We start from the raw sequence: 27037 nt of genomic DNA, 5'->3' as shown, positions 1-27037 counted from the left end.
TTAAATAAAAAACACCCTTTTATTTGTTATGTGGAATAGTGTAAGGAGCATATAGTGTTTGATGACATGGAATCATTGGAGCGAGCATGGAATCGCGTGGAAGTCGAAAAACAGCCGATAAGAGAGAATTGAAACACAGGATAAATAAATAAAGGAAGGAGAGGGTTTCACATTGTCCTTTATTATATAATACTATTGGCTTAAATAATATTTTTTTAAAAAAATTGATGTTTTAATTTGACAGTCTCGAGTTTTTTTTTTACTTTTTTTTAATTAATTATTTCATGAGTCAGGTTTATAAAATAATAGATTTTATAATTTATTTTAATTTATTTTTTACGAGTTTATTTTTATTTTAGGACTAGAGTTACGAATTTAATAAGTTAAAACATAATTGACTTAAATTATTTTTTATAATATTTTTTTTACCAATTTTTTTTTTTACTTTATCTTTTAGTACAAGATTAATTGATGATTGAGTTTCATAATTTATTTTATACTGGGTTATCTGGATCTTATGTTCTAGGTTGTGGGCTTGATAAGCTAACTTGAGTTTTTTGTTTTTTTTTAGTTGATGTTTTTAAGTTTTATCATTTAATATTTAGTTTATTTGAGATTGAGTTTGATAATTTATTTTATTTTAATTTTTATAAAGTTATCATGATTTTATGATTTAATATGTAGATTGTCAGATTAACTGGACTTAACCTAAATTAATTTAATATATTATTATTTTAATATTTATTAAAAATATATTTTAAATATTTATTTTGATCTAAATTATATTCATATTAATTATTCAAATTATCTTTAAAGTTGCAACGATTTGATTCAGATTCAGATAAATATATTTTCTACCGTAAAAAACACTGGCAATACCAAGTACTGACCGGACCACGACGTGATGAACTGCATGTATCATCATGGGCTGTGTTCAATACCCAGCGTTTTACTGCAACGACGTGAATAGATGTACTACCTTAGCCTGCTGAGGGGTCTCGTGTCGGCACCGTTTGGCTCTGCGGCTGCGGCTGTATTTTAATTAAAACTTAATTTGTAGCCGTTTGATAATATAAAAAAATTGATTTACTGTATATGAATTCTACGCAAAATTTGCATAAAAAACACAGTAAATAAAAAGTAAAAATTTCATGCTTTTCATGCACTGTGCAGCTAATTTCACTGTTCATTGAACAGTGCAATTAGCGTGAACAATATACATGGTGCACTGTTCACTTTAAAAAATAATGTAGTGCAAGTGAATTGCACTGTTCACGTGAACAGTGCAATTCACTTGTGCGTCCAGTTTTTTTTTTTTCTCAACAGTTTGTTAATTTTATTAAATTTTTTTTTAAAAAAAAAACTAGTTTAAAATGAATTAAATTTATTCGCACTGTAATGTGAACAATATTTTTTTCTCGAAAAAGTAGTATAAAGTGAATTAAATTCACTTGCACTATAATATCAATATTATATATGATAATATTTTATCTAATTTTATTACACACTTAAAAAATTATGAAAACTGTAGTTTTTATCGGATGAATTTTGTACGTAATGAAATTATATATAGTTTAATGGAATAATAAAAAATATTTTATATAAAATATTATTTATTCCATGATGTAATAGGAGTAATTAAATCTACAATATTTAAATTTAAAACCATCAATATTAATATATATTTCTTAAAAAAAATTTATAACCTCAATTTTAAAAACATTCTTAACCAAACACATTAAACTACTTTTTATTCAATCTCAATTTCAACCACAGTTTTAACCAAACATCTATTTTTTTAAACCAACTTTAATTAAAAGTACTTTTTATAAAATAACTTTTTTCAAACCACAACCATAACAATTACCGCAATACCAAACACACCCTAATACTCGCCGTCCAAACAGCATCTCGAAAGCATATTGTCAATCTAGTTTGGCCATCTCACTTTTTTTTCTCTTCACATTAAATATTTTTTTTTTTATGTAACCACGACGTGATGCGGGACAATTATCCTGTCTTTATTCAAGAAAATATCCCGTTCAGTACTGTATAGTCTGTATCAATCACGGATCAATAATTCAGATTCTTAAATAATTAAAAAATATAAATGAAGTCATAGTACTGGGACCTGCCTTTATCCACATATACGTGGCATGTGTTTGGCGTTGGATAAATTTTTCTGATTTTTATTCATGATGTTGACTGGGCTTGCATAATTTAGATAATCTTAGTTTTTTTCCCTTTGTCACATATAGATTTTTATTGAAAAAAAAAGAAGAAATGCCTGTACATCTAGCTTTGAAATCAACTATACTCCGAGAAGGAAAACAATTTTATATGTCATTGTAGAGACGTCAAAAAACATATAATAAAAAATTAATAGAGAAACTAAGATCTAGAGCTCAATTTAAAAGAAAAATATTTTACAAATAAACCTATAATTAACATATTATTTTTTAGCAACAAGTATAATATGATCTCATGCATGAATTATTACAGCAAGTATGATGATTACACTGTATCGTTATATATACATATAATATTAAGGGTGTTGAAGTGGTTGTTTTTTATGGTATTTTTTTGTTTAGAAATATATCAAAATAATATTTTTTATTTTTTAAAAAAAAATTAATATCAGTACATCAAAACGATAAAAAATTATAAGTCTAAACAAAAAAAACTTAAAATTTTATAAAAATATTATTTCAAATGCAATTCCGACCAACTCTTAATAACTACCGGATCATGCCACCACAAGGTGAGGATTGCTAACCCCTTCCATGCCTCTACCTCTATTCAAACTTGAAAAAGAAAACTTTTAACCTGATTTGAGTTAAAAACGAGCTCCACGAACTTGAATTTAATTGTATATAATTAAAGCTTCATTTGATAATTTAGGCTTTTCATTGAATCAATTGTTTCTCTTGATATTAGATTTAATTGTATATAATTAAAGCTTCATTTGATAATTTATGCTGTCTTTTATAATCAGAATTAAATCATCATCGACGATAAGAGGATCAGTACAAATTTAAATTTATTTATTTTTCACTTAAGAAAGTCTTAAAAATAAATATTAAATTATATTCCAGAATATCGTCTAATGGTATCATCGCATGGCGTTTTTACCCATCTAAAGTAACTTTTTAACAAACAGGAAGAGAAGTTTCAGACAACGTGGCTGCTAGTAACCGGATTTCAACGTCTACAGCGAAGGCCGGCATTCTTTAATAGCTGTGTAATAATACATGTAAGTATCGCAAGGTTTGCGGGTGAGATAATTTTTTAATAAGGTATTGGAATTTTTTGTGTCCAGGCATCAAAGATTTAAATCTTGTTATCTTTATTTTCTTAAACTAAAATTTAAAATTAAGTATATCTACGTAAATTTTAAATTAAAAAAACTTTTAATTAAAAAATTAATATAAAATATGATTAAATCTGGATGGGCTCACACGAATTTTATGGAAGAGGGAAGAGAAAAAAGAATAATAGTAAGATATTGGAGTAGCATAAGAACTTTAGTAAAAACTGTTAATAATTATTTGGCAACGTAACTGTGGTTGTTTTTTAAATAAATTTATATTTTAAAATATATATTAATAATTTTTTATATTTTTAAAAAATTATTTTTGATATTAGTACATCAAAATAATTTAAAAACACTAAAAACATATTAATTTAAAGTTAATAAAAATTTAAATTTTTTTAAAATATTTTTAAAATATAAAAACAAATACCGAATACAATAAACAAGAGACATGCCGTCTTGTCGTTTATCAGAAAAAGATAGCCATTCAATAAATGTTTGAGGGCAACCATGTAGGCGTGGTTGAGACCCCAGCGTGGTTGAGACCCCATCCCTACGGGCTGTAGCGTTGATGTGATCATGTGAGTAGAGAGGACCGCGTCCATGTGAATTAGGGACTGGGGCCCGCAGCCACCCATTAGCCTCTCAATGAATGTCCAGTCCAGGGCTCCATTCGACGACGACATTTGAGGTTCATCCACTCGACTGAGAAACAAAAACATCACTCACGCGAGAGGCGATAAATGCAAGAATGCAGAACGAGGGAATTCATTTCTCACGATATGTTCTATGGGATTTAAAACTTTTCAGCAGAACAAGTAATCCAAATCGGCTCGTGTCAGGTGTTTAGCACTTTCTAGTTGGATGCCATCTAGTGTGGTGACTAAGCTTTTTAATTCCAGCATGAATGGTAAGTTGAATTTCATCTAAATTCATTTCCCAGAGAATCTCTATTGTTTGATTTCAAGAACCATCTACAAAAAAATAAAATAGAAAAAAAATATATTAGATGCATGATAATTTAATTATATGTTTTACACTACAACCATGTATACAAGGAACTCAAATCAATAAATTATACAAGATATTTGATTAGATAACCTAAATAATTTTCTAATTGATTTTTTTATTAATTAAAAAATAATCAATTATATTTATCTTGATTATTTTCTTAACCTGCTCTCTCAAGCTCATTATAATTTTAGTTTTTATTTGATATGATTAAAAATTAAAATTGATATATTTATTCAGGTAATGTTTTTATATTTTTATTAATTTGTATTTCTAGTTTATTTTATTTGAAGGTATTTAGCCATCATTATCATTTAACCTGAACTTATTCAAAATGGCGAGCTTTCACATTTTACTGATCTGCTCTGTATTGAGGACCGGCCGGTTAATTTCTTTTTAATATAGAAAAATATGTTTTAGTATCTTGTTAACGTTATTTTTTTAAGGTTTTTCTGAGTACTGAAAATCTGTATCACGACACTATACACTGTATCAGTATGTGTCCAGCTCTACAGAATGTTATCATGCATCTAGGCTCATCAAAGAGGATACTTGCTTGGTTTCACAGGCTAGGTTTTGTTCGTTTCACAGGGTCAGGGATAACAGCAGAGATCCATGGAGGTGGAGGATAACCCCCCCATCTCCATATCCGAACAAATCAGGTATTTTTACATGTCTCCTCCACCTTCCTCTCCACAAAAACAAAAATCTTTCTCTGCCCATATCTGTGTTCACATAAATGAAAACATGTCCCTGTAAAAACAGATACAATCGCCATCCCCATGTGAGGTCAGGCTCTGAGAGTTGATGGTTCGAGCATGATTTATTATCATTGCTCACGACATTCCCTGACTTGGAGTTTGAAACCATTTGATTGGAATGGTGAATGTGTATTTATACACTGTCTGTAATATGGGATAAAAAGTTTGCCATGTGATATCTGAGACAGCTCTTTTTTCTGGGAAATACTGGCCTTTAAATATAAAATGTAAGAAGCGAAGCCCATGGCAATCCGACTCTCATCGATGAAATTGCATTTTCCTTTGATTAAAAAAAAAGGAAAAAAAGAAAATTCGAGAAGTAGGTTATGACTTCTGGCGAGGTAGCGATGCTAATTGCTAAGTACTAAAAAATTGGAAATACAAAGAAAAAACTAAAAAAAAAGAAAAAGAGTATCATAAAATATTTGTTTATTGATAGGGAACGCTAAACCCTGAACCACACAAAGGTTTCCAACATATACAGCACTTCAATTTAACTTAACCAAAGAAACATTCAACACGAGTTGATCTTTATTACTTCAGCATATTTCCATTTACAAATGAAAATTGCAGGGTGGCAGAGGTTCATTATCCTTGGAGAGACTTAGAAGAGATAGTAGTCCATGATCATACGGCTTGCACAGGCAGGCAAGAACTTGGCATGGAATTCAGTGAGAGCAGGAGATTGAAGATACTCATTGAAGGCATCTTGACTGTCGAATGAAAGCTCAAACCCGTAAAGGTAACCATGGTTCAGTTGCTGAACAGGATAGTTTTTACCCCTGTCACAGCACAATACAGATTAAAATGGTAAAGATCAGTGTTAGGAAATTAATCACAATCATGACAGAGAGAAATCAGAGCTAGCAGTGCTTGATTAGTTTGAAAAAAGGAGCTGGAAAATTAAATTAAATCAGTTGAGAGAAGGATATGCATTTATGATACCAGCCAAATCCCTTCACGGATTCGATTGCATCGGCGACATGAGCATAGTCTTTTATGAATTTCTCAATTTGTTCATCAGTGATCCCATCATTGAACCGTACAAAAACTATGTGCTTCAACACCTTTGAACCAGGTAATACGATTGCAGATTTCTTCGAGGCCATTGTCTTAACTCTCTCTCTCTCTCTCTCTCTCGATTTCTTAACGTATTTCTCTTGAATATCTCACTCCTTTACTCTCTCTCGGTGCTGCGAGGATGTATGACCCTATACCCTTTTTATAGGGAAGCTAGCAAGCTACGAGTACCAGGTTGCTATCTCTCATTTGAAGTTTTGAACGACACCTCTTGACATGGCTCGGCATTTAATAAAATCAGGGATGACAAGGCAATCGTTCATGAAAAAAATTACTCTATTTGTATCTTGTTTATTAGTTATTGAATAAAAGATTTTAAATTGTAATTTTTATTTATTGAATATCATATATTTATTTAATATTAATTTTTTGTTCAATATAAAATAATATATATATAATATAAATATTATATACGTAAGTATATATTTTAAATCATATTTATTCATTATTCATAAATAAAAGTATACAATGTACTGCAACAAAATGGCAAATCACTTTAGAAATTAAAATTTTATAACTATTTTTAATTTTTTTATTATAACAGTGAAAAAATATAATTTTATTATTTTTTAAAAAATTCACTGTAGTGGTAGAAAAATTTTATTTTTATTTTTATTTTTTTCTCAAATGGTGATAAAATTGTATTTTGTAATTTTGTTTTTGTTTTTTTACCATTTTTCTTTGCATCTAGTATATTTATCACTTTACATTTAACTTATTTAATATCATTTTTTTCTTATATTCAGCATTTTTTTAATTTTAAAAAAATCTTTTTTTCCTTAAACTTATTTTTTGGAGAAAAAATTATTATATTTTATTCACACACCTTAAATAATTACCGCTACACTTGCAGGCAAGGACGTGTTGATCTTTTTATTTTTAATAATGGAACAAATAACATGTCACCTGCACTTTTTAAAATGTGTCGAGCTTGCGGAGCTAGCTTGTTAGGTTCAAGAGCACTTGAACTTTATATTTTATTTTTTGAATTTTTTTTGCATTGATATTTTTTTAATATGTATTTTTTAATATTTTTTCATTTATATTTATATTAATAATATTTTCTCTAATTTTTTAGATTGTTTATTTGCATTTTTTAGATAGCATGGTTGTTTTTTAAATTATTTTGTATGTATTTGATATTTTGGAGAGATTATTCTAATTTATCTATATATATAATTTATTTTTAAAAATATAAATTATTTATTATTGGTAAAAAACATTGACCTCTAAGATGATAAAAAAAAGGTGTGCATCAAAGAAAAAGTCAAGAGTTAAAAATCATACTTGTTCATCTTGAATTGTTATATATTTTTTAATTGTTTTAGAACTTCATTGCCATCAGGGTCTCTTATCATTCATTTGGTTCATATATTTTAAGATTTATTTACAGTTATGTAAATAATATTTTTATATTTTTTTTATTAACAGGATCATGGTATAGTGAAACTCACTTGCAATGCTATCTTATTTTTTTATCATATTAAAAATTAACTTGAAATCATACATGTGTTTTTTAACACTCATGATCCTCAATTTGTTTTATTACATATAAGTAACTTTTTTATTCACAATTATATTTTTTATTTGATGTTAAAAAAAATATTAACAAAATTTGCATATTTATTTTTTTATATTAGAAAAAAAAATATCTAATCCGAAGCAAAACAAGTCAGATAAATGTCATTTTTTCTATATTGATAGGCACATATTGTTATCAATTTATTTAATTAAATATATAAATAACTTTTTGTTTTATAATTAAGATTTTTGTAGTAAAAAAACACATTAGAAAGGCCTATATAATTGTTTTTTGGCCAAAAAAAACCACCCACCCACTTTAAATGGTTAGTAATTATCTTAAAAAAAATTTAATCATTAAAATCAATTAAGTGGATTTGACACGCCTGATTAAGACACGTGAGAAAACATTCAAAACACGTGGTGCTGCAGATTTATAATTTTATAACACAGCTTTTGTCACGGGGCTTTCTATGGTGGCCTTCTAAATGTTTATTTTTGTCTTTTCAAGTAAAAGTAATCTAATAAATGTTTCGCAGATTCTTTTTACTTTTTAGTATAATCTGGATTTTTATTACACCATCAGTACGCCCACGCCAAACACATCCCATAATTCCATTTTATCTCTTCAATCCCCGTAGAGAAAGGCAATGACTCATAGACGAAAATTTAAAGATCTGCAGCAGACATGCCTAAATTTAAAAGAGCCGATAGTCCATCACAAACTGTTGCTCCATGCCAGGGAGAAAGCCTTTTGCTAATTTATTAACAATGGCAGAATTAAGCTATCAAGCGTGGTCTCAAATGCTCCAGTGTGACCTCGATACAGGCCCTCCGTCTCAACACCAGAGATACTTATCCCTGTCACGTCACTTATTAACATCAACGATTGACAATTAACAACGGCTGTAAAACATGCAGCTAAAACACTCTGTATATATACCCTGTTCTTACTCTTCATTGCTTCGGTGTATTATCAATTGTGCCCTCAAAAGAAAACTGGAGATGACTACGGTTCAACTTCAACCGTTCAAGGGTGTTTCAGTGTTTTTATATAACCTATAGTCGTTAATGGTTTGTGAATGAGCACAAGTGACCTTTAAGTTTTTGTGGGGACGGTAAAATGACTTCTTTACCCTTTTAATCAATTTTTTCTAGCTCCCTGTCGAGGGTAGTTGGGTCTTTTCATTTCACCGGAGAAGAAAAGGGGACGCGGAAAAGCCAGAAGAGAAAAGGAAAGGGTACTCGTGATGGAGAAGAAACAAGTGCAGAGGCAGGGATTTGCTCGCGCATCACCGATGACAAGGATGGTTAGGCTGGTGGTGATTCTTCTACTCTTGATAAGAGGATGTCAGATTGCAAAAAGAAAGGCCAGGCTTGTTTGACCTAACGAACCAAAAGTGAATTGATCTGCCCATTCAAATAGTTATTTGGTTAAAAAGAAATTCATGCGGTCATCGTTTTAACTTTGTCTAATCTTAATATAAATATGAAACAATGAAATGTTAAAAAATTAAATAAAAAAAATTATGAGTAAAATGAAAAAAAACAATGAAACACTGGATTGAACTCAAGCTAATATGTGAAATTTACAACTTAATAATAAACATAATCATAATTAGTTAATACAATTGAATAATTTATCTTTTTTATTTTTCTTCCTCTATTCTCTTCTTCATTGTGTCTTGATTGAAAAGAGAGAGAGAGAGAGATTAAATTTGAAGATAGATTGAAGAGGTTTTTAAAAAATTAAAATTAAAATTAAAAACATATCATGTTAAATGACTTCATTCAACTAAAATTTGCAACTCACTTCATGAACATGATTTGAATTAGACATGATTTATCTAAGCTGCATGATAAAAAAGGGATCAGATGAGATTGCATTCCTTTTATTTTAAGTCAAATAAAAATATCATTGGTAATAAGGAATTAAGTTATATTATTTTTTTTTAATAAAAAGGAAAATGCATAAAGCAACAAAAAAAAAAGTCATTGGATATCATGTCTTATTCTATCAAAATTATGACCCGCGCCAAGAATAAAGTATAATATTTTTTTTAAAAAAAATATTATATAACAGACCAAAAAATAAATAAATAAACTAAAAAAAAGCTTGACGGTCCAGCACGTTGGAACCTTTTAAAACAGAGCTCGGGCATGCGGGTCTCACATGCCTGGATATTTTTGTTTGTATCTTTAAGAGAATGATAACCTGTTATTTGCCCCAAAAAAATCACAAGTTTGCCTGGCGGATCACTCGCATGGGCCACGCATGGTTCTTATGATGAGGGGATATTTTTTTACCCGAGAATGAGATATATTTCTGTATCAACATACCAAACAACTCCCAACGATTTTGTTTTTCAAGATTTTAACATTAATTACCCTGGTGCATTACCTTCGGTTGGAACTCATCAATAAAATTGTTTGCTTCGTAGTTGACTTACTCTTAATATGTTTTTTATTTATAAAAAATATTAAATTGATGCTCGGTAGAAAAGATGAGAGGTGAACTTCTTCATCACGTAAATCCACGTTTTGACACTGGAATATTCTTTCCGTATATATATATTCTAAATTCTGGTCCTGCCCGTTTAATTTGACTGGTAAACTTGTCTACAAGCTCCGGTCTTGATTTTTCATCATGCGCTTCCAAAAAATTTGTTTTGCCTTTTCTTCCTTTAGCTTTACCGTCCACAAACCACCGACTGAAGTTCACGTGAAACATGTGACATGCCGGAATAAATTAATTGAAAGAAGGATCCAAAAACGGAAAATAACAATTAAAAATGTTGAAGGGCCAATGCAAATTCACTTGTTTTAAATGGCAGATTCTTTAAGTGATGAATCCTTGCATTTTAGCTTTTATTGTGAGGGTTGTTTCCAGGATCGATGCTGGTTCTTTCCTTTCCTCTTCTTATCTTTTCCGTTTTCCTCTTGGCATTTGGCATCAGAGAAGCACATACGCAGTCATGAAGGTGCGTCAATGGTGGAACTCATTCGAGGATAATGACATAAAATGGGAAGAAAACAACACCAAGACTGAAATTAATCGGGGAAAAAGATTGAAAACTACAACTCAACCCCAAGGGCTTTATTTTTTACGGAATAGCAGCACTCCCTTCACTTAGCACAAACAAGAAATCAAGACACGAACATTCAGTGGTTCAAAACCAGCATTTATTGCACATTACATTACTTTATTCCCATGAAATAGCCCGGCCGAAGTCGTGATTCCTGAGCGTTTAGTAGAGAAAGTAGTCTATCACAAGACGCTGTGACAGAGTAGGCAAAAATCCTTCTGCAAATGCAGCAAGAGCAGCAGAATCGAGGTACTCTTGCAAACCAGACTTGCTCTCGAATGTAGATTCAAAGGCATGAGTGTATCCTCGGTTTAGCTCCGCAGACTCCATGCCCAAATCCGTGCCCCTGTCGCATAATAAAGTAAAAAATGGTATTAGAAACATGCTATTCAAAGACCCATCTGACTGTATCTTGGACTATGCATGAATTACAGGCAATTTGCATTACTCAATGAGCTCGAGAGAGAAGGTAGAAAAGTGGCTTTGTTTTAATTACCAATTGAAACTCTTCATGCTTGGAATGAGATCGAGCAGATTGGTATAGTCATTAATGTAGTTGTCGATTTGTTCTCGTGTGATATCATCCTTGAACCGAGTCAACAATGTGTGCTTCACAAGCTTTGGAGTTCTGGTTGCCATGTCTTCTCTTTCTCTCTATGGATGTATAGATGTTCAGCTGAGCTGCATGATGCTCTGCCCTTTTTATAGATGGCCTGGGAGCCTTCAACCAGCCCGCGTCTCTTGCATCTTATCCATTCTCTTTGCCGCACACCGGGTTTTATTTTTCAACTTATAAATTTTAGCGTTTGTTTGCTTGAAGATATTTTTTTTAAAATAAATTTTATGAAAATAAATTATTTTTTGTTGATATTTGGTAATGTAATATAAAATAAATTAAAAAATATTTTCTAGCATTTGATTATGTTATGAAAAATAAGCTGGAAAATAACTTATTAATGTTTTTATTTTTTAAAATTTTATTAAAATAATAAAAAATAAATCTTACAAATTAAAAGGTTGAATGAAAATGAAATTGAAAAAAATATAATTTTATAAATTATCTCAAATAAAATAAATAATAATCAAAATAATAAAGATCGAATCTAATAAATAAATAAAATATGAAGAAATTAAAATAATAATAATTAACATTTTATAAATTATTTCAAAAAAAATAAGTAACAATCAAAAGAATGATGATCAAATTTAATAGATAAAAAATTTCAATTAAAAAATAATAAGAAAAAAATAACAAGTATAAAAATGAGGATAAAAATTAATATAAAAATTAAATTCTAAGGGATGAAATTGAAAAATAAATATTCAAAACAATATATATATATATATATATATCAATCAAAAGTTTGAGGATTAAATTTAATATAATCAGCAAATAATATTATATTTCTAATTTTTTTATATTTTTTAAAAAGTATTTTTCGTCCAAAAAAAAAAAAATATTTTTATAAAAATCAAGCTAAATTTTTCTTTTTAAAAACCACTTTACAAAAACAAACAAAGAATTAGTATTAAAATTAGTAAATTTTAAGTTTTAACCCTCTTGAAAGCTCTGTTTTTCATTTGACTTTCCAGTTTCCACGCCTGATGTCCTGGCTGCGGCAACCCATTTGTAGTGAAAGAATAAAAGACAACTCAGGATTGTAACGGTAAAACCCCAAAATATTATAGTTTCCTCTGTGATAAAGAAAAATCAAAGAAAGAAAGAAATATCTATCATGGCGTGTGCGACCAAAACATATCCAGGCATAGGAATCACGGTTAACAAAGATGACTTTGATTTCTCGGTAGTGGTTCCACATTTCCATTTATTTTCTAACAGCTCTTCAAACCAGCCATTCCGGTCCCACTTCCAGCCAAATGGTCTCAAGTCTCAATGCATACTCCTATCCTATCCTGTTTGTTTGTGTTTAATACTTTAATCTATTCTTCATTCATGGGCTTTGTTTTATGGTGGAAACAATTATAACGCGCGGCAGTGTCTCAGTTGATGAAAATAGAACCAAAAAAGTTTTTTTTTTTTAAATAGCACAGTGAAATAATTTTTTTTAAAAATATACAATTTTAAAAAAAAAATTCAAATAACTTATTTTTTAACTTATCCTTTTTATAAAATATAATATTTACTAAATATTACTATTACTGAGCATGATACATAATTATCATATTTTAAAAAAACAATTAAACATGTTGCGTATTAAAAACATGTCATATCATTTCTCTTACTAATTTACCATTTCTAATATTGTAACATTTAAAATTATGCTATTTTAGCAAGATTTTTTTTCTTTTACTAATTTACCATTTCTTTTAATTTCTATACTAATTGTACAATTTATCCCTAAAAACTTAAGGACCTGCAAAATAAGATAATGCCAATCGATTTTTCATAGGGGTTGTAGAGACAGGCTATCCCTCCAGCACATAGTTAGTTTCTTCTTCTTCTTCTTCTTCATCTTCTTTATCATCATCATCATCGATGTTGTTATTAATAAAAAATAGATAAAAAAAATTAATTATGTTTTTAATATTAAAATGTAATATATTTAAAAAAAAAATTATTTTGAAATTTTTTATATATTTTTTTATACTAACACATTAAAATCATTGAAGAATATAAAAAAATCTTCAATTTAATATTCTTACAAAACAAATCAACATACTTTTGGAATGCATTTTAAAACATAATAACAAACCGTCACAAAGTTAGAGTTCAAGAGAGAGAAGATGGTACCATAGCGAGAGAGAAAAGGCACGTCGATTTGCTTTGCTTGGTTGTTTTTGCCTCGCGATCTAATTATTGATAGAGAAGATTTAGAAAGCACAAACGTGACAAAAAAAAAAAAAGGTAAATTAATAAAGCTTAAGCCCCAGACAAGAATATCAATAGACAACAAAATCTCAGCAGATTGTAGATGAGCTAAGTGCATTCAGCGTGGTACTTGAGATTTGACGTGCGAGTTATTTTTTAAGGGTTATTTAAGTAAATTCATCATAAAACCACGCGATTCATACTAAATCAAACTAGATGACGTGTCGGCGATGCTGCAAGCTTTTGACATACTTATGCGTTGTTATGGGTTTATGAAAAAAATAAAAAATTATATTAAAAAAATTATTGTAATTCATAATGTTTTTAAAATAAAAAATTACAAAGCTAAATTTTTAACCACATTAATATTTAAAAAATAAAATAAAAAAAGAAAATTAAAAAAATCATAATAAAAAAAAACTAAAAGGAAAAAAAACATGTAAAGAAACACTGTAGCAATCTATAATGTTTCATGATGAAATCTATAATTATAATTTTCAATCAATTCAATATTAAAAATAAAAAAATCAATAAAGATAATTTTAAAAAAATCATAAAAAAAAATCACATGAAGAAACACTGTAGCAATCCCCAATGTTTTTTTTATTTATAAAAACTACGAAATTAAAATTTTCAATTAACTCAATATAAAAAAAATAAAATCGACAAAGACAATTATGAAAAAAAAAATACCGTGGGAAAACACTATAGCAATCCATAGTGTTTTAAAGAAAAAAACTACAAGGCTAAATTTTTAATCAGCTTCATATTAAAAAAATAAAATCAACAAAAACAATTATGAAAAAAAAAAAAGATAATTTTGGAAAAAAAATGAAAAAAAAGATGAAAAAAACATGAGAAAAAGTTAAAGCTGAATTCTCAACCAGCTCAATATTATAAAAAAAAATAACAAAGATAATTTTAAAATTTTTTTGATAAAAATAAAAAATCAAAGAAAAAGGAAATAAAACATGTGGTGTGAGAAAAATTACAGTATTTTTCCTATGTCTTTTAGAGTATTAGTTAATTTGTGATGAGTGGTGTGATTTTTTATTTTTTTAAAATAATTTGATTTTTAAGTATTTTTTTAATACATGCTGAAATCATTAAAAAAATACTCAAAAAATATTAAACCAACCCACCCAAATCTGTTAATTTACAAAGAAATGAAAAGGGCATCACACACATGTTTAAAAATAACAATAAAAAGAAAAACTGAAATTAAATTCCCAAATGACTTTTAACTTGGATTTAAACTGTGTCGAGTTAAAAAAAAATAGAATAATAAAAAACATGATGTATGAAATCAGAAATCTAGATTGTTCGGTAAACCTGGGTTAAGGCTGAACCAGGTAAAAACCAGCGTCGACATGTTTATTATTATTTTTTTTATTTTTTTGGTTTAAATAAGGTGTTTTGATTTATTTAGATCATGACCATCCTCTATTTTTTGTTTTTTTCTTAAAAAAAATGCATGAGAGTACAGTTACCATTTAATATCTCATCTGTTCATTTTCATTTAAAAAAAAAAACACGTTAAAGAGGCGCTTAAAAAATAATAATAATAAAAAGAAAAGCTGTCATCAAATTCCCCCACTACTTTCATGATTTCATCAACCCCACACATTTAATACAGGCCACATCCTTTCACCACTTCTTGTTGTTTTTTCTCCCATAAATGCGCGGACCACTCCCCTTCGAAAATATATTATTAATGAGCCTGGACCACTCCCCTTCGAAAATATATAAAGAGGCGCTTATTAATGAGCCTTAATGAGCCTGGACCACTCCCCTTCGAAAATATATTATTAAAATAATATATTTTTATTTTTTAAAATTTATTTTTAATATTAACATATTAAAATGACATGAAAGGAAATAAAAAAAATAATTTTTCAAAAATAAAATAAAATAATTAAAAAAAAACACTTGTAAAAAAATAATAATAACAACCAGCCTGTATCTGTATGCTACTTGTTTCTAGTAGATGATCTCATAGTTAATTCTAAGGATATGCGTAAATATTTTATAGAAAAATAATTCAATATAAAATAATTTATAATAATATATAAAATCAACTTATTAGTTAAGAAAATATTTATACATGGTAATAGTTATTTCAACAACTATCACACCATCACAACACCACCCCACCCTCACCGTGTTGCCATGTATTGCGCACCACCTTCACCGGAACCAATATCATCACCGCCGCTTCCTTCATCATCACTGCAACTTTCAGGACCCCATCAACACCATCATCCTTGTCACATTCCATTATCACCACATTGTAATGTTTTACGAGATGTTTGTTAACACCAAAGTTTTTCAACCATTAGATTAGTTTTTATCACATAAAAATTTGAAAGTGTAAAATAATAATTATTTATTTAAAAATATATTAAAATAATGTTTTTTTTTTATTTTTAAAAATTATTTTTAACATTAATACATCAAAATAATATAAAAACATAAAAAAAATATTAACCCGGTAAGAAAAAAAAAAAAATTTTATTTTATTTTTTAAAAAGATATTTTTAAGATAAAAAAAATTATATTACCTTTTCCAGTATATACCGGCCAAAAAAGCTTTTCCCCTTTAACTTTTTTTTTTTTTATAATTTGGAGTGTTCGAGCTAGCTTATACGCACCACAACTAATTCTCGAATCCACTAAATATCCTGTAAATCTAATAAATAAGTAAAATACCACAGAAATAACAGGCTATATACACTAAAACTTGAACTTAAAATACAAAGAGAAGGGAACTTGTCATAGCTGCTGGGCTACAAGCCTAGGTGTCTTTTCCCCCTTTTACTTGTCTTGACAATTGATGGTGAATTACACGATCAGGCTGATCGGTTTGCTCTCTTTTTATTGGTCAACAAACTTACATATGGTTGTTGAAGTTTTTATGCGCATGCCTCTATTCTCTCGATGAACTTGCAACCGAAAAAAAATTCAAAAAGATTAAGAGAGCGATTTGCAAGGCAATCCAATTAATTATTTTTTTCAATTTTAGATTGAATTAATTATAAAATATACTCTATTATTTACTCTAATGAGTTCTTTTTGTTTCTATCTTGCTGTTTGGGAGGGTGGTCCACTCTTTTTTTAGCAAGCATCGTTCTCTTTCCTGCATCTAAAAACTAAAACATGATAATAATAAAGTTTATAACAAAAAAATAAATTTTAAAAACTATAATGACCAAATATATAAAATTACAAAGTTGAGGGACCATATTGTAAAATTAAGGGACTGAATTATAATTTGACGCGTCTAATTTTTCCAGTGAAATAGCCCCTTTTTTTTCTAGTTTATTTTGTAATTACAAAGTTTGCGGAGGGTGCAAGCCTGGAAGGTTTTAAAATTGTATTTGGTTTTTATTTTTGACAAAAAAGGCGAGAAACCTGTTGGTTAAAGGGCAAGGAATCTTTTATTATCGAAGGAAATCCAATGAACCTTGCTTTAACATGATGTCGTTTAAAACAAATCAAACGCCGAATAAGCTATAGAAAAGGAGATTCTATCAGGGTCTGGTTGTTGGCACGCTCAAAAGTCTAAGGGCACAACAAATTTAAACCGAAAAAGACCATAATACCCTATCTTCATTTGTCTGTCAAGCGAGGAAAATAACTGGTAATGCTCGGGAAAACACCAGTACAAGTGTACAACGATAGAGCGAAAACAGCTGTTCCACACCCCGGTTCCTCCCTGCTCTACTCGAGACAAGGAGCCAAGAACTTCTTCAGCAGTTTTACAAGCAGCAATAAACAGAAAATGGATGCATTCCATACTTTTCTACTCCGAGAGAATTCGGCTAAACGGAGCTCACATGTTTGACGCAACTTATCTTCTCATATTCGACTATGTTATGCAACTTCGTCGAGGTTTCCTTGGGATAAACAAGTTAAACCCCGAAATAATTAGTCGAATTAAAGGGACAATTCATAGGGTATCTCCGGCCTATTCGAACAGTACAGATCTTCTTCCAACAAAAGTATTTAATGATCCAGGTGCGATATATCTAGAATTCATAAGAACTCAGTCACGATCGCCTCTTGTCCCAAGCCAAACCTTTGATTTTGATTCTAATTTGTTACGGAGTTGTAACATGCAAAGGTTTCTGGGCTCATGTTAGGCGTACGAGCACGAGAGCTTGCACAAGGATATCCACCATCTTAACTAAAACACTTTGACGAGAGTATCCTGAATCTATTAAGCTAACCATTGGTTTATATTGTTATGAAATCAATTAGAAAAAAAACAAAAAAACAAGAAGGTTCGTATACATTGAATATGCCCAGCCATGATTTATGGACCATCTCTTGATTAGCCTTCTCGAATAAATTCCCGACGGAAGACAGAGAGACCCGGGGGTAGGATCATCGATGCTCTTCGCCTGCTGTGGCGACAAGTAGATCATCACATGCAGGACCATTTGGATCTTGCATGGATTCGAGGCAAATAGGGAATTAATTTTGTTAAAATGAAATCTCTTGAGAAAATATTTTTCTTGTAAATCATTGATGGTTTGGTATTCGTACAAATACCACATACGATTGAAAAATATATATTCTAGAAATGCGATATTGCTCCTGGAAGCGAATGATTACATGATTCTTTTGTTATATTCTCCGACAAATTCAGTTTGAATCACAGTTAATTTGTAAGGAAAATCTATTTTGAAACTCAATCTCAACACGCAGTTGAATGAAAAAAAGAGGATATTTTTTAACATTGCCACAATTTCTAAATTATTTTTGGTAGAATAACACAATTTAAAAAATATTTGATAAAATAACACTTTTTAATCCTCTCACGCTTCAAAAACCTAATAATTACTAAATATCGTTATTTTTAAGTACAATAAAATAGTTTTTACACTTTAAAACTTTAATTATTTGATTTAATTGATCGACCGTTTCATAAAAATCATAGTTTAATGATTTGTTTTTTGCAAAATATATTTTATGAGTCAAAATATATATTTTTATCCAACTTGTGGCTCAAAAATAAACTTTAATTAAAATTTTAAAAAATTATTGTTCACAAAGTAGTTGTTCTTTGTTCTTCATTGTCGATAATATAGTTGGGCTTACTATAATAAGTAACTTTAAGCAGTTAGGTGTTTATCTACAAAAACTAAATGAGAATTTGCCCCCAAATAGATTACAACGGTAGCCTAATAGATGTATCTATGGATTGACGGTATAAGTTTGGGTTCAAGAGGAGGCTTTGTCTCATCAGACTAAAATAATAACTCAAAATGATTATAAGTTTTTACCTGATCGTTGTATCGCATTTAAAGTTTTACAATAGTTTTTAAAGGTTTTTTTTTTTATATAATAAATATGCAAATAGTTGAATCTTTTGATATAAAAAATTATGATTAAACTTCCTTGACCACATTAGCGATTTTTTTAATTTTATTTTCATAGCTATTATTAATAATTATGAATCAGTATACCAAATATTCTCTTCATATATATATATATATTTTTTTTATTTACGTAGGTGTTTGGGCCAGCTTGCGCGACTAATCCCACAGTTCACTGAACATCCTGTAAACCCAGTGAGCATGTAAAACACCATGGGAATGACATGCATGCATAGTAAAATTTAAATCCTGGTGAAAAAAAAAAAACAAATCTCTTCTACTACTAGATCAAGATCTCAAGTGCTCCCTTCGTATATTTTAGAAGCACGACAACATGTTATTTCAAAAAAAAAAAAATTGTTGGTAGGTTAATTAGTAAATTATTTTGTGTTAATTTCATAACTTGTTAAAGAAAAAAATCAGTGGCCAAAGCAATAGCTTGCTTTACAGTCGAGCACAATTCTCCACAAATTTCATTGTCTAAAAGCTGGGGAACGGGATAAGATTTGATGGATCAAGGGGTCCCACGGAGGGAAAAGCAAATAGAAACCAGGCTGTGTCCAAGAACGGACATATCATTTATGGCCAATCCAAAAGATATGATTTTGAATAAAGTTATGACAACTCTGTCAATAAAGGACCGTACCCACTCTATCTTCCACTTTCTCTCTCGATCTCCAATGTCAAAAGTTTTGCATGATTACTACCACGTGACCTTTTTTATTTTTTATTGTTTATTTCTTATAGAAGGAACCAACAACCATTTGTTTGTTTTTTTCTGAGAGCTAGCTAGCTACCCACAAAAATCAGGAGTGGAGGCCTCTTTAAGTATTTGGCTATTTGCCATGCTATAGTTGGGTCACTCGTGCCGGCTAATCCGTTAGCTGGTTTTTATTTTATTGTTAATGGTTGAAATAGTAATAATAATTATTTTTTATTTGAAAATATATTAAAATATATATTTTTTATTTTTTAAAATTCATTTTTAATATCAGCATATTAAAACAATAAAAAGTTATAAGAAAAAAATAAAAAATCTTTAAAAAAAAAACATACTTTTCTTTCCAATTCATATTTCTATTAGAATAAATGAATTCTAGATATTAATATCCAAACGCTCAGGTTTCTCATCAATCTTATGGCTAAACAATGGACATATTCGACTTTTGAAATACAGATCACGGCCCATTGAAGCAAGCCATTACAGTACATTAACGAGGCTTCATCAGTTCCTCTGATGGATCAATACGAGCCTAATAGTTTTCTGATGGGCTCGGGCATGAGTTTCAAGCATGTTGACCCGAGCCGATTATAATTAGTTCTGACCTCTGAGCTAGGCCAGTACTTTCAAGCTCCGGATGGCCCAGAGTACTGTCCTTTCAAGCCCGGCCTTGCATCAGTTAATAAAAAAAGTGGCATGGTCAACACATTATTGAGCTCATCTAACACGATTGTATGTTTTAAACAATATTTTTATAAAAAAAATATTTTTTAATAAAAAAATATATTTTTTAATTTTTTATATTAATTATAAAAAACCATGTATGAAAATAAATTAAGTTGATTAAGAAATTACACATGGTTAGATGATTTTCAGAGTATAAAAGAATCCGACATTTCTTACCATCAAATTGACATTTCAATTGAATAATTCTGTTTGTGTTTGAAAAGTTGAACTCTTATTTTTGTCATTAAAATGCGAGAATATTTTCGGATTAAGTAGTATTCGTATATAAAAACTAAATCTCTTCTCTCCTGGTCTCCAGGTGGTCATTCAATGTAAACTAATATATATATAAACAACTGTAGCATTTCTTAGGGTTCGGGCTTCAATACATGAAAATTCACCAATCCCTAGTTATCCCTGAGGATCAACCATTGGGTCCATCATCCCTGGTCCGGGCTTTAATTAAGATCATTCATTAACTAGGCCTACATGTATTTTCTTGATAGCTATTTCATTTTTTTCTTCTTTTTACAGAGACAAGACTATAAACAAGAGAATTATTGGAAGAGGGAGAACGAGAGTCTCTTTAGTAAAAACGAATTGAAGCCCTTAATTTGCTCCCATGGAATCTTAATGAATTCCCCACAGGCTTACAATTAGAAAAACAAAAAGAGAATCTTGGAGCTGGATATTCGCACAAAGGAACAAATTTATAGCGTGCATAAAGCTGGGCAGTAGGGGGAAATCCCATTTATGACGGGGTAAAATATATTACTGAAAAATAGCAGCACTAAAGATCACGGCCGAAGAGCTTCGCCGAAAAAAGTTTAAGAATAAAGAAAGCTAAAATTAAGGGGAAAAAAACCCAAGATAGTTAATAATATATAGCCATAATATATTCTCTTTATTCTTAGTTTTCCAACTTTGTAGATGTCGAAGGTTGCTGTTTTACAACTCATGACATGCTAATAACGTGCTTAATTAACATACATGCATATATTCTTTACTTGATCAGTGATCACGGTCAAGACTGAAAAAGCATCTAGGGCTAGTAAATAAATGCCCTAAAATATAATATTTATATAAGGCTAAAAAATAATGCCCCAAGCACACTAGAGGTATACGAGATTATGCTGCCGATGGTAGATTTCTATGATTAATCACTCCATCGTCAGTCAATGCCGCCATTAGAGGTCCAAGTTTTTCTTGATCAACAGGCACAGTAATATTCTTGTAATCCAATGACTCATCCTCGTATATTTCCCACCACTTCTTCACCAAAACCTGGATGTCCTGTCTATCCATGTTTTCTTCCTTGCCAGTATACCTCCATGGCTTTGCTCCCTAACGATTTGAACAAAAATGAAAATCAATTAAGATATAATGTATATGTTCATATGTTTAAAAAACAACACTTTTAGTGACAAATTAACTCTCTTACCGCAGCACAATAATGGACAACCTTCACTTTGTCAAGCTCGAAATTCTCAGGGTGGCGCCACAGCATCGCCGAGACAAGGTTGTACACAGGAGGGATAGGCTTGTACACATCCCTGAAGAACATGTTCAGAAAATCCTGCAAATCAAAACCAAAAACAAAGTGATAGATTAATGAAAAAACGCAAGATCTGCCAGTTCTTTTTGGACGGTGCGAAAAATCCTGACAAAACAATCTTATTAGCATAGCCGAAAATTTGTATTTATACGTGCCTAGACAATAACAAAACTCTATATTCTCAAGCACTCTAGATTACCTGCTCAGCAAATGAAGTAGGAGGGGTGACTTTGAGGGTCTCCAAGAGATCAAAGTAAGTTAAAAGCTTAGGCTCAAAGACAAACATGCCAGCATTGAAGTATAGAGGAGGGGGTAAGCCCATCTCCTGAGGCCACTGAACTTTTTCGGGGCATTGCTGGCAGTATCCAATCTGATACTGAGGGGTGCTACTCCATGTCTTCTCACAAAAACAGTCCATCACAGCATAGAAATATCCATTTGGCTCATCAAAAAGATGATCAATGTTGTCAAAGACTTGAATATCACCATCCAGGTATATCATCTTCTCATAGTCCACAAACTACAAACAACAGGGGGAATTAACACATATTAGATAGTAAATTAAAGGCCATTATATCACATCAAATATGTAGATCCATGGCGCAAAAGAGAAAGAAAGAGAGAATCTTTATTTTGGTTAGGGATGTATATGTGTCGTGTGTAATTCTCTAGAATACACGTGGAGAGACTTGATTATAGCCCACGCTTACACAATTGCATGGGGCTAATTAACGCCTGATGACCGACTATAAAAGTAACATATCGAGAAAAGAAAGAAAGATGATCAGGGTTGATAACTAATTACCTCCCAAATACGAAGTTTTGAGTAGTTAATCACATAATAAGCCATGGCAAATTGAGTCTGGTTTTCTGGTGGATACACTGGCTCAATCTCACGGACGATACAGCCCTGAGATTCTAGAATTTTGCGGTGCTCCTCAGGAACATCAGGTAAAATAGCCACCATAAGAGGGTATGAAGATTTCGCTTTCCTTAGACCCTTGGCTAAACCCACAACACCTTTCACATAATCACCGTTCCCAGCCAAGAAAGTAACATATGCCCTCTTATGGGAGTCAAACGTGGGCTCGATAATGGCATTTGGTGACATTTTTTAGATAAGGAGATCAAGAACAAAGAAAACGAAGAAACACTTATCGAAGTTGGGTATGAGCTTTAGTTCAAGGGGTGTTTCTCTTTATATATAGGCATCGAATGGTCGAGGGTGGTGAAAACGGCAATGAACTAATTTAGGTTAAGATGATATTTTTTGAATCTATTTTCATAAATGTCAATTTAGATTCCAGAGCGTGGCAAGCATTCGTAATCTGTTGCTTTCGTTTGGAGGTTGCACTTGTCAATTTGAGCACTTGACACCTTAAAGCAACGTTTTTCCTTTTTCCTTTTTATTTATAACTAAAAGACTCTGCAAATTCGCTTAAAAGGGAAACCAATTTCTGATCTAATTACAATTGTATTGATCATTCTCTCCCCTTGACTGAATGTGCATTCTATCATACCCTTGAACTTCAACGAGAATTTCAAAAATACTCCTAGTGAGGTGCTAGTGAGGTGTGTAGCTCATGCGAGGTTACTCTTGAAAATGGTGAAATTTTTCAAGAAAATAAGGGTAGAATCTGGTAAATCTCGATTTCTAGTCTCCAAATGCTCATGTTAGTATTAAGAATATTTCTAAGAAATTTATTTATTTTTCATCATATGTTAAGTCTTAATTAATATGCTTATTTTTATTAATTAGGATTCTGTAAATGCATCATAAACTCAATGGGAAAATTAAAAACATTTCTCCGCTCCCTCCTTGATACACATATATGGAACCTGATCGTACAAATATTATATAACCCTTCTAAAAAATCGACACAATTGCCATCCCTAAAACATAAAAAAACATGATTACCAAAGACACACGTACCCATGGGAGATCAATTATGTAGCTAGCTTTAGGAAATTAATGCTATTTATTCGGAATATACCATGTAAACAATTTTTTATAGACTTGTGTCGCGCTTACATATTTTTTAACCATAATCATAAGACATACTCTTAGAAATTGATATGCCGTGGGTGTGTTTTCCATTTTTGTTTCTCTTGGAAACAATTTCCTTATATTTCCTACATGTAAAGCCAACACACACATGTTAATTTCCAACTTAGTGCATGTTATTTACTCACGATAATCTCTAATCTCATTTTAATTGACAAAACAACGCAATCAATACACTCTATTCTACCTAGTTTAGCCTAAATCGTTTGACCATGAGGCATGGAAATCACGCAAGGTGGAAAAGACAACGTCAAGGAAGCATGTAAGTGATTGGGTTTTGTTTCTTTATTTTCTTGACGACATAGAAAATTAATCCATATATTAAAAAACTTATGAGGATCCACTCATGTAAACTTCTTGGCTGTTTATTTTTGGTATTGCCTTTTAGTTGTTAATAATTTATTTGCTTTAATTATGTTTCCTGATTTAGTCTTAACCTCAATCACCTCCAAGAATCTCTTTCTCCTTTAACTCGTATTTCCATATTTTTCACTTTTCTTTATATATTCTCTGTTAAAATTTGCTCTAAATGAAAACATGAAGAAGGAAAACTTTAGACTTTATAACCATCAAGACATGGCTATTTCATCTAATCTTTTTCTTAAACCCGGCAATTAATGGAGATAATCCTGCATGTATAAAAGAAATATTTTATACAATATTCACCTCTACTTTTCACGCAATATTCACAGTCATTGTATTTCTTCACAGGGAATCTTTTTCGGAGTGATAACAACTTACTTTATTTTGTTTTTCCTTTTTCTGATTTTTAATTTGTTAGAACCACAAGAATACTACATATTAAACGTGAAGGCTATATATGATTTATCATAAAATTGCATCTAATTAGAAAGGATACACTTTAGGTAATAATTCAGAGAGTATCAAGAATATAATTAGGGAAGAGGGTGTAAGTATCTATTGGAAAGCAGCTAGTTTCCAATAATCCAAAAGAAATCACTACCTATTGAACGTGAAGGCTATAATCCCGAAAAAAAATAATATTCTTGATGGTTAATAACTCAAATAATATGACAGTTTTCTCAAAAAAATTGGAAATTAATCCCGCCTTAAAATTTTTTCAATCATAATTATTTAGATGATTTTATCATAGCAATGCTTGTTCTTTTTTTTTTTTTTTTTTTTTCCCTTTTTTCTCTCAAGATAATTTGTTATAGTACTGTTCGAAACCCTTACAGAAAAAACATGCGCAAGCACATGAAGATTATGAGCAATCACCGTGCATTATAATGCTCAAATCACTCGCTATATATAGTTGCTAAAGAGAGGAAAACATCCGCCAGATATATATATATATCCTAACAGAAAATGATTTATCGACAGGGATGATCATGGCTGCAGTGGTCGGGATAGAATGACAGATAATTATGAACTGAAAATACAACAGAATCATTGACGTTTAGCGTTTGAATACGTGTCTACATGAATAGATTCATTCTGGCTGTTCAAAAAAGAACTGGTGCATGAAAGAAAATTGGAAAGTTGAAGTCGCTTGTAGGAATCATTTTTTATGCTCCTGTCGATACCAAAGATGATCGAACACGGATATGCTACTTGTATCGATTAAACATGTGTGCATATTCTTTTCACACAAAAACACTTTGGAATCTGGCGAGTGATCTTGGAGTATCTGTTAAAGTATTTTTTTTATTTGAAAATTAATTAAAATAATATTTTTATTTTTTTTATATCAGAATATCTAATCCATCTGAAAATAATAAAAATATTAATTTAAAATAAAAAAATAAAATAAATTCAATTGAAAAAGATACGGGGAGGAAAAGGTTACAGAAGCATGTGAGTGAGGGACTCGTCATATTATTTGATCCCTCTACTCTTTTTTTCTTATCCAGTTACTCCCTCCAATCAAGCAAAGTTCTTATAATGTGTTCATTATTGACACGTGGATAATACATCGCAAACACGTGTCCTTCTGTTTCTTACGTGTTATGGTAGATTTGGATGACAGTTGAGCATGAGGATCATATTCTGAGATTCTTTTCGAGCAGATGGACCACATGTATAAGCTTTGAAAAAAGTATAAGCGGGACCTCATTACAAAAAAATATATCAAGAACCAACCTTTTATTCTTTTGAGATTCAAGACGTTTTCCTTACCAATGAAGCATTATAGTTTGTGTAGCTGTGGTTTTAAAAAATAATTTTTAAAATACTATATTTAATTAAAATTGTTATGAAATGAGTTCTTACATGTAACATAAATTTTTATTATAAAATTAAGATTTAAAATGTAATTATATAAAAAATTTAATACAGAAAACCAAAATTATTTAACTAATCAAATACTTTTCTTATATCTTGAACAAAAAAAAAGCATAAACTAGCAAACAATTTTGAAAACAAACAAAAAAAATTACAAGAAACAAGAACATGAAAATGTGACATTTAAAACTGCTTTTAAAGCTTGAGTTAATAATGATGGTGTTTGAAAGTGGTTGTGGTTGCTTTTTAAAGTGTTTTTTATTTAAAAATAAATTAAAATAATATATATCTATATTAAAATTATTTTTGATATTAGCATATTAAAATAATTTAAAAACATTAAAAAAATATTAATTTTATATAAATAAATTTAAAGATTAAAGAACCACGGTTCTAAACCGGGCCACATAACATCTCAAATGGAAGTTCAGACTCTAAGTTTTGGAGTGGGCCTGTTGAAGGCCTAAATGGTTGAAATATGCCCAGAAACCCAGCTAATTTGGTGTCTGGCCCGCCTCTTGTTCATGGATGACAATGAATTTCTACATGCCCATTTTAAACTGGGCCAGGTCTTGAATAACTAGGTTTGGATTTAATTTTATGTTTCAAATGGGATTTGAGACCGATCGGGATTTTATCCTTCATAATATTTAATGAAAAAAATATTAATGAAAATATTGTACTTAATAAAAGATAATAATAAAAAACAAGTCTTTTTTCCAGATGGGATCCACGAGCTGGGA

The 27037-nt window shown here is 30.2% G+C and overlaps 3 protein-coding genes and 1 long non-coding RNA gene across 4 annotated transcripts; 1 reads left to right on the top strand and 3 right to left on the bottom strand.

Moving 5' to 3' along the window:
- Positions 1–3923: 3923 nt before the first annotated feature.
- Positions 3924–5416, top strand: LOC118043233 (uncharacterized). Its single transcript, XR_004686608.2, has 2 exons — positions 3924–4223; positions 4916–5416. It is a non-coding gene; the product is annotated as an uncharacterized lncRNA (long non-coding RNA).
- An 81-nt stretch (positions 5417–5497) lies between these two features.
- LOC118043232 (stress-response A/B barrel domain-containing protein HS1) lies at positions 5498–6295 on the bottom strand. Its single transcript, XM_035051122.2, has 2 exons — positions 6031–6295; positions 5498–5867 (listed from the first exon to the last, which is right to left on the bottom strand). Exons 1-2 carry the CDS (start codon positions 6192–6194, stop codon positions 5690–5692), a joined length of 342 nt encoding a protein of 113 aa, XP_034907013.1. The 5' UTR covers positions 6195–6295; the 3' UTR covers positions 5498–5689.
- Positions 6296–10754: 4459 nt separating this feature from the next.
- LOC118043231 (stress-response A/B barrel domain-containing protein HS1) lies at positions 10755–11465 on the bottom strand. The gene is made up of 2 exons (XM_035051121.2): positions 11269–11465; positions 10755–11118 (listed from the first exon to the last, which is right to left on the bottom strand). Exons 1-2 carry the CDS (start codon positions 11409–11411, stop codon positions 10935–10937), a joined length of 327 nt encoding a protein of 108 aa, XP_034907012.1. The 5' UTR covers positions 11412–11465; the 3' UTR covers positions 10755–10934.
- Positions 11466–21301: 9836 nt separating this feature from the next.
- Positions 21302–23165, bottom strand: LOC118043229 (galactinol synthase 2). Its single transcript, XM_035051120.2, has 4 exons — positions 22791–23165; positions 22185–22505; positions 21872–22006; positions 21302–21774 (listed from the first exon to the last, which is right to left on the bottom strand). Exons 1-4 carry the CDS (start codon positions 23094–23096, stop codon positions 21559–21561), a joined length of 978 nt encoding a protein of 325 aa, XP_034907011.1. The 5' UTR covers positions 23097–23165; the 3' UTR covers positions 21302–21558.
- Positions 23166–27037: the final 3872 nt, after the last annotated feature.

The sequence above is a fragment of the Populus alba genome, chromosome 10 (assembly GCF_005239225.2).
Source record: "Populus alba chromosome 10, ASM523922v2, whole genome shotgun sequence".
Classification (NCBI taxonomy): Eukaryota; Viridiplantae; Streptophyta; class Magnoliopsida; order Malpighiales; family Salicaceae; genus Populus; species Populus alba.
This window is presented reverse-complemented; position numbering and strand designations above follow the sequence as displayed.